The sequence below is a fragment of the Musca domestica genome, unplaced genomic scaffold, assembly GCF_030504385.1.
Source record: "Musca domestica strain aabys unplaced genomic scaffold, Musca_domestica.polishedcontigs.V.1.1 42, whole genome shotgun sequence".
Taxonomy (NCBI): Eukaryota; Metazoa; Arthropoda; class Insecta; order Diptera; family Muscidae; genus Musca; species Musca domestica.
This window is the reverse complement of record NW_026712329.1, coordinates 4840893-4853782: the sequence shown is the minus strand read 5'-3', so window position 1 is coordinate 4853782 and position 12890 is coordinate 4840893. Positions and strand designations below refer to the sequence as shown.

Here is a 12890-nt window from a genome sequence, read left to right as displayed (position 1 = left end):
AAGGATACAATTTTAGATGCGCTGATGCAGACAAAGTGGGAAACATTGAAATAAATGTATTTCATTTTTTTTAACTTACCTGACTATAATTAATTTTATTAGCAGCATTTTGTACACAATTATTGTTTATTGTTTGTTGTTTGTTGTTGTTTTAGTATTTTAGTTGTCGTTTTTATCACTCTTTAAGATATGTTTTGATTTCCTTAATTCGTTTTAATATTTTTTTCTTTTCTTTAACTTTTTTAGTAGTTGTAATGATTTTTAAGTCTCACTGGAAGTCAACAAAACACTTTGTAATGAAATTGACTTTGAAAATGATGGTAGAGCACACAAAACGTTACGCCAATAATTCCAATTAAAGACAACATCGCATGAAGATCACAGCAGATCGCGTTATGGGCAATTTGAATTGTGTGTTGCACAGTGGTTGGCATTGGTGAAATAGTGTTTGTATAATGGGAACTATTTGGAACAATATTTAGATGCATACGCGGTTTTAAGCCTATTGGTTATTTAGGAGATTTTTATCAATTGTTTTTTTAGAAATCCCTTTTTTATACAAAAACTGAGTTTTCATTGCAGCAGAAAAAAAGACGAATTCGACGAGGAATTTCTGGATTTAAAACGGACTGCAACCCCAAAATTTATCGAAGACCAAAAAATAATATGGAGAATTTAAAAAAAAACGGGACCATTATTTTTTTATGTTGAAGTTCGTTAATCTATCATAGACTAGAGTTTTATTATAGCTCAAAAAACTTCTTATGAAAGACCAAGATGTATTTTAATGGAAGAACAAGAGATCCTTTTGTAAAAGACCGATGACATTTCATTCAGTTGATGCAAAAAAAAAAGTCCAAGGGGTATTCTAATGGAGCACTGAGACGACCACTAAAAATGGACTTGTTTTTAAATCGCCCAATCTTCCCTAAAAAGACTAATCCCCAAGAAGGAGCAATAATTCTTCTTATTGATGACAAGGACACTGCTAAGGACTACTTCTTGCTACTTGAATACTACTACTTGTAGAATAAAAAGATAATAACTCTTCCTAATGAAACATAGGAATTATTTTTATGGAAGGTCAGACGTGTTCCTTTAGACCAAAATGTCAATTTATAGAACACCAGAAGGCCTTCTAATATAAAATCAGGATTTCTTTCCTTAAAGAAATATGATGCCATTTAATAGAAGATCGAGAGGCCTTCGCATAGATACCCAAAGGGTTCCCCCATACCAAGAGGTCCAGAAAGCCTTTTGACGGAAGGCCAAGAGGTTTTCCCGTAGAACATCTGGCATCTTCTCATAGAGGATTACAGACCAGATTCTTATAAGGATGAGGTTTTTCCATGAGAAGACCAGGAGATATACTCAAACAAGGCCCGGAGATTCCCTTCTCATAGAAAACCATGATGTGTTTTTCTCAAAGAAGACCATGATCTCTTTTTATAGAGGTCTACTCATAGAGACCAAAAAGTCCTCTCAATGAGAATTTCTTATGGATAATAAGTTCCGAATTTTCTGTTCAAAATAAACTATACCCATTCATTCAACGGCAAATTTAGTATTTCTTCTCTCAAAACTAGTGGCTTTCATACAAAAATTTCAGAATTCAAGTGTTTAGCTCTATCCTTTCACATAATACCAAATGGTACCATTTTAGAAGTTAAGTTTCATTTTTCAATTTTTCGTAACCTTAAAGTTCGAATTTTCAAAAACCCTTTGGGACATCTATCCTGCATTCCGTCAGTGACTCTCATTTCAAATTCTACCTCATTCCGTATGCCCAATACAAAGTATTTAGGCTTTAAAACGACTTTCAGAAAACCCAGCCCAAGCCCTACGCACCAAGGTGTTGATTCTCAGTCAGCCAGTCATTTATTTCACACCTCTTAAATATATAGATATACTTCTCCACTTATTAAAAAGCAGTAATACATCAGCCAGATATCCGTAGGAATATACATCCTACATTTCTATGGTATCAGTAAAATTGGAATTTTATATAAATCTTGTGGTCTACGTGTTGTGGTAGTACTAAAAGAAATGGGTCGACATAGTTTTTCTTTGGTCATGATCTTTGTTTGGTAGAGTTATTTTAACCAAGCAATCCAGTGGCATAGAAAGTCTTGGTTGTATTCAAATATCCTGGACTGGAGTTCATACAAAAAGCCATGGGTCCGAATGTATAACAATATTTATAATATATATATTTATATTTATAATCACAAATCTACGAACAGGTCAATTTTGACCGTTACATAGATGCCGATATCAGATATATAATGCGAAATATTTAGAATGTATATATACAAACGAAGGGGATGTTTGCTAGAATGCTTATATCTCAATAATGGCTGCACCAATTTTGATAATTCAGAATGCCTTCTTAGCATAAAAGAATAAAATCTAAAAAAATCGCATAAAAAGATGCCAATAAAGATGTTAATATAGATTTTGTAGTATTTTGTGACACTTTTTTATTTTTTCATATTTTTTATCGTATGCGATTTTTCAATTTGACCTTTAATATTGAAGTGTATAATTTGTAATATTTTTTTTACCTTACAGCACAGATTGGGGTTGTTATATACAGATTGCAATTATCGTCCGATCCTCACGAGGGTCAATAGGCTAGGCCTATTTTTTCAAAGATGTCCGCAATATATTTAGTGGTTGAAATGGACCAAAAAAACAAAAATGTTTCTGATTTTGCAGCCGTTATAAAAGTGACAAATAGAAACCAAAGGAAATATCGCATTAAGTTTGAGTTAACGACAGCGGGTAGAATGGACCACTACTTTTGTGTGAAAAAATACCAACATTACTTACAGGCGATATCCGAAATACACAAAAGGCGAACTTCTGGCTTTTTTATGCTGATTTCGTTGATGAATATAGCCAAATATCGTAGACAAGCAAATCTGAATTTGGAGATACCCTCTTGAGGATTCAAATGAACCAAACACAGAAAAAAATTACTGATCACACAATTGAAGCCAACCGACACGCCTGAGAAGAGAGTTAAGGACATGGAAGAATTCTAGCATTTTGTATGACCATAGGATTATATTTAGCTGTAAAATAGAATACAACAACTAACAGCGCGATAGAGTGCGTAAATATTGGGCAAATGTCCCTGGTCAAAATGCTAAGGGTAATATCTGGGCAGTGCTCCTTAATATAATTTCAAAAGCGAAATTTTTCAAAATGGATTAGGACATAAGGGGACTTCTAACATATTGTAGTATTGTAGTGTATAACATGGTCGGTCCCGCACGACTATAGCCTTTGCTTACTTGTTTTCTTTGCCTTTTTGTATTTGCTATTTTTAAGAAATGTTGGCGTCCAACGTTAAATGCTTCTCCCATGTTTCATTTAAGCCTAATTGACAGGTTAATTGTTGCTTCAGAACTATACTAAAGATATTTATGGGAATTTACATTTACAATTTGAGTATGCCTCATATTTTATATCAGATCCGAACCCACATCACTGTTTCTCTGGAAAAGAAATCGGTCACGCGTGCTTTGTTACATGGCCACTGAGATGAAATCATTTGAAGAATCTCTACAATGTATCCGCAAAAAGAAAATACCTCAGATGATGCGCAAAATGCGCACTCCCAGCTAACTCTGTGTAAGGTAAGTAGTTCGCAAGACTCAAATGGCCATAAGAATCCCAATGGCATTCTTCGCATTACCACATTATTTTGTTTTCACAACTCTTCTTTGTCTGCATTTTCCTGCTCTGCAAGAGCATTGCAGATAGTTTTTTTCTGTTGACTTGCTTTTTTCTTTTATTTCCTACGATGCTTCTAACGAAGCATCGTGGTGAATGTACGTGTGCCCCGCATAATGTTCTCCATTCTATCCTCATAACTGTCTTGAGAACAAGCTGTTTACACGTTTGAAATGTCAACGAGCGCTCCACAAAAACACAAAGTGTTACAGATGTTTTACTTTGGCTCACGCACGTATTCACGCTGACGCTCACGTTCATGCGTCTTAGGAAGTGTTTGTTGCTTATACTTTTCACCCCAAAACCAAACTGACAGTTCAAATTGACAGTGGGTGTCAACACACATGTTTACATCAACAAATGTGAGTGTGGCTGAGTAGAAGCTCTAAACATGCATTAGAGCCTGGCTGGACTGGTAATAACCGTAAATTTAACACTGTCATTTAAACACACACAAGGAACTGTCAAATTTCCCCACAGAACACTTGTTAGAAGAGATGGATTTTATGGAAAAACATGTAGCTTATTATCTCTTTATATTGCCTAGCCGTTCATACACAAAGCTGTTTAACTAAAACTCATAGATCATCTCATCTCGTCATTATCGTACCCAGCATAGCTGCATGTACTCGTCGTACTCGCATACAGTAACCATCCATAAAATTATGTAGGTCATCATGTACATTTGTTATTAAAATCTGTTTTGTTTTTCTCTCTTATTTTGCACTGAAATGACGTAAGTCGTAAAACGTACAAATTGTTAGTTTCAAATTAATTTAAACTTTCACATTTACTTTCATAAATGCATAAAATTTTGGCAATAACAAATTAGAGCATAATATCTTCTACGTTTGTGTGAAAGAAATGGAAATTGAAAAGCAGAATTCAGAAAAATTGTAGTTTTTTTTTGTCGAAAAATGCCAATACGTTTCCAAGACACATGATTAGAAGACTATGCTAATGTATTTATTTTTTGGATGGTCGTAGAGCATCGTTACATAACAAATCAATAAGAATAAAAGGCACAACATTTGTATTTTTTACATATTTTGCATACTGGATGAGATGAAAAAAACTGCTACCAACTTCACACTGCTGTCATTTCTAAGCCACTCCGATTATTAAAATTATTCCATTGACAGCTCATTATATTGTTTACAAGCGTACAAAAGCATTTTGCTGAGAATTTGCAGCTAGCCAATTTGAAGGCCATAATTCGTGCCAAAGGTGACCAATTCGAACAAATCTAAACTTATTTTTAAATTTGATGATATTTCCGACATTTTTTGCTTTCATTTAATAAAATAAAAATTAAAAATTATGGCGTTTGACTTTGTTGCAGTTTTTTATCTCACCCTGTAAGGCTATACCTATATTTAATGTTTTCGAGAGGAAAATCAAATTACTGCTGAATTGGTTGGAAATTCGGACCTAAACCCTCAATATCCATTATATTAAATAAGTAAAAAAACAGCTAAGTTCAGCCAGGCCGAATTTTTAATGCCCTTCACTATTTGGAAGGAACAAACAAATTTTCAAAAAATTCCTTTGAAAAATACTGCTAAAATAAAAAAATACGGAATATAGGGAGTTACCGCTATACCCGAAGACGTGAACCTGTATGAGCAATTTTCTCTGATAGGAGGTTGTACCCATTAATATCTACAAATACGAAATATCAACAATTCCGCTGAATAATGTTGCTAAAATCATAAAAATAATGTAATAATGTTATATTGCGGCCTTTACGAAGACGTGGATCTGTGTATGTAATTTTTGTCATATGCCTTTAAGATATTCGCTGAAATAATTGCCGCTAATAAATCAAAATATCGAATGTAGGGAGGTAACGTTATATGGGGGCTATACAAATACGTGAACCCATGGTACAATGAAGAGAAGGTAGGTCAACTTTGAAAAAATTGCAAGTATAGAGGTCTACCTGTTTGGCTTGTAATGTCAGAATTAGTATCAAAACAATAAAAAATCAAACAACTTGTTGCATTTATTTTGAATAAATAATTTCAAACCGCGAAAAATGAATGAAAGGTCAAAATTTCTTTTCAAAATTATGTTCTATATATCTCTTATGGTTTATTTCGCAACAAAAACTGTAGATTTTGTCGAGGTATACGTTGCAATAAGCATTTTGAAAACACCCAAATTTGAATATTTCCTGAACAATTTTTTATTATTGAAAAAATACACACACATAAACAAATGAAGTTGACATATTAAGCCAGAAAAATGAAAAAATTGAAATCATATGGTTGTTCTGCCCTACCTTGAATTCATTGTACCATGCGTGAACCTGTATCATCAAAATACCGAATATCCAGAGGTACAGTTATATACGGACTATAAAAAGCCCTATCCTATATTGACAGCTCTATGAAAAGAGGTTTCATACATAATTGAAATGGTGAAAGGTATAAAAATTGACGCACATTAAACATTTTTTGCGAGAAGAAAATCTGCCCAGAGAAAGTCCACAATGTCAAATTACAACCGATTAAGCAGAAATTGATTCTGAAACCACCGAAATATCGAAAACGAGGTGCCGTCATATGGGTGTTATATAAACGTTTGGCAACATTGAAATGTCAAAAAATTTTAAAGGTTGTTTTTAGATTTGCATTTTTTTATGCATCACCGATCGGTGGTTGTTATGATATGCAATTTCAACAATTTTTACGAATTTGAATAATTTTTCATTTAAAATTTTGAATTTCAAAATTGGTGTGAGAGTTCATTGTTTCAGTAGCTGTGTCAACGTCTGTATTCTTCTATCATAATTCAATTCATTTACCACTTAGCTAATGACAAGCCTAAGTGTTACTTGTTGTACTAACATTAGTTTAATTAATTAGACAAAAATTTGAGTACTTAACATATTTTAATACATCTCTAGCTTAGAATAACATTTATTTATTAAGTCTTTTTGGACAACTGATAAGAATGCAAAGCTAGTCTGAATATGAGGCGGCGTTCAATTGACTTGAGTATTGCAAACATCTTGGAATTTTTAATGCGCGTGTATATTTCAAAGCTCTATAATTAATAGAGCAATATCTCTCGTGATTTTAGCATACCGACACAGGCACGGAAATGCCTAAATAAACATTAAATTTTAAGCCATTTCATAAGATATATACATATACTTTATGGGATTTATGAAGGATATTATGACGTGTTGGGTATAACGATTTGGAACGGCGTTAAATTATATCGCGTTGACAACTAAAAGTAACTTATGTATGGCTCACGGTAGAATAATTCCGGTATTCGCATCGTAATCCTGAATGTTTATTGATCATATTTTTGCGAGAATGTACAATGAAGAAGAATTTGCGAAATGAAAATGTGACTAAGACTGTGGACACAAATTAAATTGGTCAGTACAGAATTTGAATGCAAATTGAATCGGCCAAACCCATATTACCCATATCCATAGTTTACATTCAACATCCATAATTACAAATTTTAGCGAAAACAAAAAAGGAACAATCAAGTTCGGTCAAGCCGAATTTTTGGAAAGTAATGCTTTTGAAAAAAATTCTATAAGTGTCCAGCTTCAGTATTGGAATGCTGTTTCTGTTAGTATGAACTTTCGAGACAAAAAATTTTTTTTTGCAAATTCGACTAAAGTCAACAAAACAACGAATATCGGGAGGTACCATAACATGATTGCTGTACGAAAACTTGGACCTATATAGACAGTTTGCTAGAATGGTTCCTATTACGAACTATATATAACAAACTTTAAGCATATGAATTAAATAAAGAAGTTAAAAAGCATTAAGTTCGGCCGGACCAAACTTTGAATACCCTCCACCATTTGGAACGAATTTGGAAATTTAAAAAAATTAAAATCCTTAAAAAATTCTGTTAAATTTTAAAAATACCGAATATTGCCGTTATATTGGGGTCTATACGACGTGGACCTACATAGGCATTATTTGCCATTAGCCATTACCATATTCAAATTCCAAACTTGAAATAAACGGTGAATAATGTAGCTAAAATCATCAAAATATTGTATATACGGAGGTACCATTATATCGGAGCTGTGTGAAGACCTGGACCAGCATAGACAATTTTCTGTCACAGGCTATAGCATCCATTACTAACGTCAAATACGATATCTCAAAAAATTTCGGAGGGTATTGTACCTAAACTCGTCAAAATACCGAATATGGGGAGGTACTGATATATGGGGCCTATACGAAGACCTGGACCTGCATAGACATTTTTCTGTCACAGACTGTAGTTCCAATTACGAACTTTAAATACGTAATTTGAAACAATACCGGTGAATAATGGCGCTAAAATCATCAAAATACCGAATTTTGGGAGGTACCGTTATATGGGGGGTATACGAAGACGTGGACCTGCACAGACAATTTTCTGTTATCGGCTGTAGCATCCATTACGAATCTCAAATACCAAATTTGAAACAATTCCGGTGAATAATGTCGCTAATATCATCAAAATACCGAATATAGGGAGTTACCGTTATATGGGGCTATACGAAGACGTGGCCCTGGCCAGATAATTTTCTGTCATAGGCTGTAGTATCCACTTCGAACTTCAAATACCAAAGTTGAAACAATTCCGGTGAATAATGTCGCTAAAATCATCAAAATACCGAATATCGGGAAGTACCGTTATATTGGGGGCTATATGAAAACGTGGACCTACATGGCCCATTTACAAAATTAACCTGCCTACTGGAAAAATAAACACGTGTGCAAAATTTTAGCCTTCTATCTCAATTCGTTCGAAAGATAGCGTGATTACAACAGAGAGACAGACATGGCTAAATCGACTTATAATTTTACGCTGATCAAGAACGAATTTGGCAATATCCAAAAAAACAAAAACCGTTAAAAATACGACAACGTGGGCCTGCATAGGCAACCTTAATCATAATATTCAAATTGCAAAACTTGAAAAAATCGGTGAATAATGTAGCTAAAATCATCAAAATACCGGATATAAGGAGATACCATTGTATGGGGGCCATACCAAAACGTAATATATCAAAGCCGTAATATTCACTCCGTACCATTGATATTCGAGGAAATTTTAGAAAATAGAGCACAAAAATACATTTGCCGATTTTTATCAATATCGGTCCAGATTTGGATGTATATCCCATATATATCTTTACTAGATTTGAAGTTTATTATGATCCAAATGGTTTACATAAGCTCGAATGGAATGGTTGGAATTAGTAGAATTCGATTCATTGGAGGATATACCTCCAATATGTTAGTTCATTTTGGCTGACTGACCTACTTGAAAATTGTGATAGTTTGTATGATTTAATTCCCATGAATTCCCCATAAAAAGGATATTTGTTATGGGTTGCTCTACTAAATATGCAATGTGGTGTAGGGTTTCATAAAGTCGGTGTAGTGTATCATAAAGACACATAGTGTTGTATGAAAAACGAAATATGTTGATATGTTGCCAAAAAAATTTCCCCAAGTTCTGAAACCCAACAAAAATTATTCAAAATCTATCTTCCAAATCCGAATTGCAGAAATTTTCTTTCTGGGAGGTCTTACAAATTTATTTAGAATCTATTCTTTGTCACTTTAAAAATTCTTTAAAATTCACGTTCTAAGGATCTGTAAATTTGTTAATGTTCTGCAATATAAATTTTGTGTAGTATATTTCAAACTGGACTGTTTTTGTGATATTTGAAAACGGTCTTTTGTTATTTAACTTTGTAACCCAATAAAAGTCAATTTTTTTATTCAAGGTTACAAATAATACGGAATTCTTTTTCAATATCCTCTAAACGATGCGAAAAAATTACAACACTCAATAATAAACATAAAACTCGACCGGTTTTGCATTAAATCACGAAAATGTCCACTACAAATCAAAATTCGACACTTGTCCTCCGATTCACGAATGCGTTGAACCAAACACGTTAAAAGTGACACATTGTAATGTTGCCGTTGAACTAAATGTTAAATGCGTGAATTACATATTAGGCAGAGGGCTGCAAGGATTATTGTATAAGCACACAAACACACTTTCACATTTGCCAAAAAACCACCGTGCAAATGCAACAAATCGTCCACGGAAAGCAGAATCACACACACACACACATTTCACAACTACAACTCTTCAGGATCGCCGGTTCGAATAACTGCGCAATCGCATAAAAATTTCTTTCTTTGACACGAAACGAATCCCACTTAGTTGCAATGTTGTTTTATTGAGGACTAACAACCTGACTGACTAACTGAATGAATCCGTATTAGTAGTCGGCAGTGTGCGTTTTACGAAAACGTTTACGAAAGAGCCGAGTAACTCACTTTAGCGTTAGAGCGGAGATACGCACCCGATAAAATCTTGTCATAGACTGAAGCATTTGCCAGAATTGTCTGCGCTTATTTAGTGCCATTGTGTCCATCCATCCAACCAACCATCCATTCATTCCTCCGTTCGACCGTCTGTTAGTTCTTTGTTACTGAATTGTTTTTGTTGTGGTGTGGCACACAAGAAAACAAGAACCAACAGCAGTTAACCTGACTTACGCTCTCAGCCTTTAAAGAGAACAATGTCCACACGGGGAGCAGAGTAACTCTGACTGGGCCATTAGTTTTTTTGCTGTTGCTCAATTTGATTGCTGTCTGTTGGATGTGGAGTTGGGCTTTGTTTGTTTGAAATGTTGTTGCTTATTTGCCACAAATCTGCAAGTCACACTTTGATTGTTGTTATTGTTGCATTGCTTTGTGGCATAAATGACAATTTTAGTTAGCTCTTTGTCTCTTTCAGTTGCTCGTTTCAAAGAGAAAATATTCTTACACTCAAAAAGTGCACTGGAAAAAAGTTCGGTTTTCGGATGAAAGAAAATTCACAGGAGACGATAAAGAGGCCGACGAAAAGGTTCCTAGTAGTGTGATAAGGCTAGGTTTTTGAAATTCGTACTAAAAGGGACTAAAACTTGAATACTTTGTTCTGAGTTTCGGAAAAAAGCCACTGATGGAGTGCAGAATAAATGTACTTCAGGATTTTTGGAAAATCAAAATCTAAGCTTACAAAAAGTTCTAAAGTGGTACTAAATTTCATTTGGTATTATGTAAACACATAGAGCAAAACAATTTAAAAATTGGTATGAAAGTATGTTTAATATATCCAGGTTGAGATAAAAAAAAACGTCATAATTTTTATTTTTTTTAATTTTATTGAATAAAAGCAAAAAATGTCGGAAATAACATCAAATTTTAGAATAAGTTTAGATATGTTCGAATTGGTCACCTTTGGCACGACTTATGGCCTTTTAGTTTCAACCTTGCTTTCCAAAATACTCCAGACACAATAGTCCAACGTATTGGTATCCGGAGATTTTTGCGGCCATTGTGCGCTGGAAATGAGGAACCTCATTTTGTAAACGTTCTTGGATGGCGCGTGCTGATTGCGATGGTGCTGATTCCTTTTGGAATGGCCAAGGTCTTCGGCCAAAATGTTTGCGTGCCCAAGGCATCCTCCAGAATATTGCGGGCCACCCCATCACCATGGCCGGCGCTTGAGTTCAGTTGACTTCTTTGGCATGTAAACACGATCATTTTGTTTGTTTACAAGCTGCTGGACAACGAACGTTTTCTCATCGGAGAAAACCAAATTCGGCAGTTCAACACTTTTGGCCCAGCGAAGCAACTCTTTTGAGTCTATTTTCTTTCTTGCACTTTTTGGAATTTCAATGGCTTTACCCCGAGCTCGTTTTTCAATATTTGCCGAATGGAATACTGCGATATGTTCAGGTCACGAGCCATTTTTCTGTCACTGCGACGCGCTTTTTTACTTTTCGAACCATTTCTACCGATGTTGCTGTTTTCTACCGTCCACTTCCTTGACGTCGGGCTACGCTACCAGTATCACGGTAACGAGCGATGGTACGAGACACAAAAGATTTATTCAAATTTAAATTCTGGAGTGCTCTAACGATAGCCACTTGTGGTTTTCTAACCAAATGTAAAGAAATCACACTATCACGCTTGAATTCCATCACGAATAACTTTTTTCTGGAAATTTTCACCAAAATGCTTTTGTACGCTTGTAAACAATATAATGAGCTGTAATTTTAGTAGCTGTCAGACGAGTGGCTTAGAAATGACAGCAGTCTGAAGTTGGTTGCTGTATATGTGTTTGAGAGAGAGTGTTTGAGATTTGGCTATATAGGTACTATAATTGTACGAAAAGTTCTAAATTTTGTATTGGGTGAAGGAATAAAGCGGGAATTCTGAAATTTTATGTGGATGTCACTATTAGTGTCTGTTGTTAAAAAAGCGGTGGTTTTGGAAATGTGTGCTATAATTGTTCGAAAAGTGCTGAGTGATCATAAAATAGGTATTGGCTGACATTTGATATTGAGGTATCTGTTAGTCTCTGCTATGGAGATGGAAACTAAATTTAGAATTGGGTAAAGGGATAAGGCTGACACCGCGAAATTTGATATTGTTATAACTGTTCGTGTGTAGAATTGTGATGTAGAAAGGCTTTGCAAATGAGATCTAAAATTATACGAAATTGAACAAGTGTTACTAAATTTGGTATTGAGTGAGTTAAAAGAGCTGGAATCCCGAAATTTTATATTAAGGTCTCTGCTAGTATCTGGTGGAGGTTTTGCAAATGCGTACAATAGTAGCGCACACGTTAGATAGCGGGCATATGATAGTAATATATAATTTGAAATGGTCAACGTTTTGAGGGGATAACTTTAAAAATAAATCAGTAAATTAATTCAAGTACTATTTATTTTAGATCAAAAAGCGATGTATTTTTTGCGATTTTTCCCTGTGCATTTCGAGAGTAAAATTTCTCATTTAATTGAAGCACTCTCTTTCTCAGCATAATGTGTAAAGAGAAAAATGAGAGATTTTAAAAAAAGCTAAAGAACTCCACCTGCGGCTCTTTTCTGCATGACACTACAACGTGCCACACGTCGTGTTTTCATCGTGTCTTCGCTTCGAAAAGTTCATTTCGTTACTTTTGTTGTTTTGTTTGTTTTCATTTTAGCACTTCCCTCGAAGCTAAACGCTAACCTCAAAAATGCCGGCTTCCTTTGGAAACAACAACAACATCACAAAAGAACAACAAAAAACGGGCAACAACAACAACGACAATGG

At 34.6% G+C, this 12890-nt stretch overlaps 1 protein-coding gene across 6 annotated transcripts in view; it reads right to left on the bottom strand.

Annotated features, from left to right (window-relative positions):
* LOC101899374 (uncharacterized) overlaps positions 1-10138 on the bottom strand; it is a 75419-nt gene extending 65281 nt beyond the window's left edge. Inside the window, exons 1-2 of one of the 6 annotated variants that reach the window (XM_059127094.1) lie at positions 10077-10138; positions 80-271 (exon numbers count right to left, since the gene is read on the bottom strand). In XM_059127094.1, coding sequence (XP_058983077.1) covers positions 80-108 — 29 coding nt within the window. In that variant the 5' untranslated portion in view covers positions 109-271; positions 10077-10138. Of the gene's footprint in view, positions 1-79; positions 272-9573; positions 9712-9866 lie in introns of those variants that run through there. The other 5 variants (XM_059127091.1, XM_059127093.1, XM_059127090.1 and 2 more) reach the window with 5 other exon arrangements.
* Positions 10139-12890: the final 2752 nt, after the last annotated feature.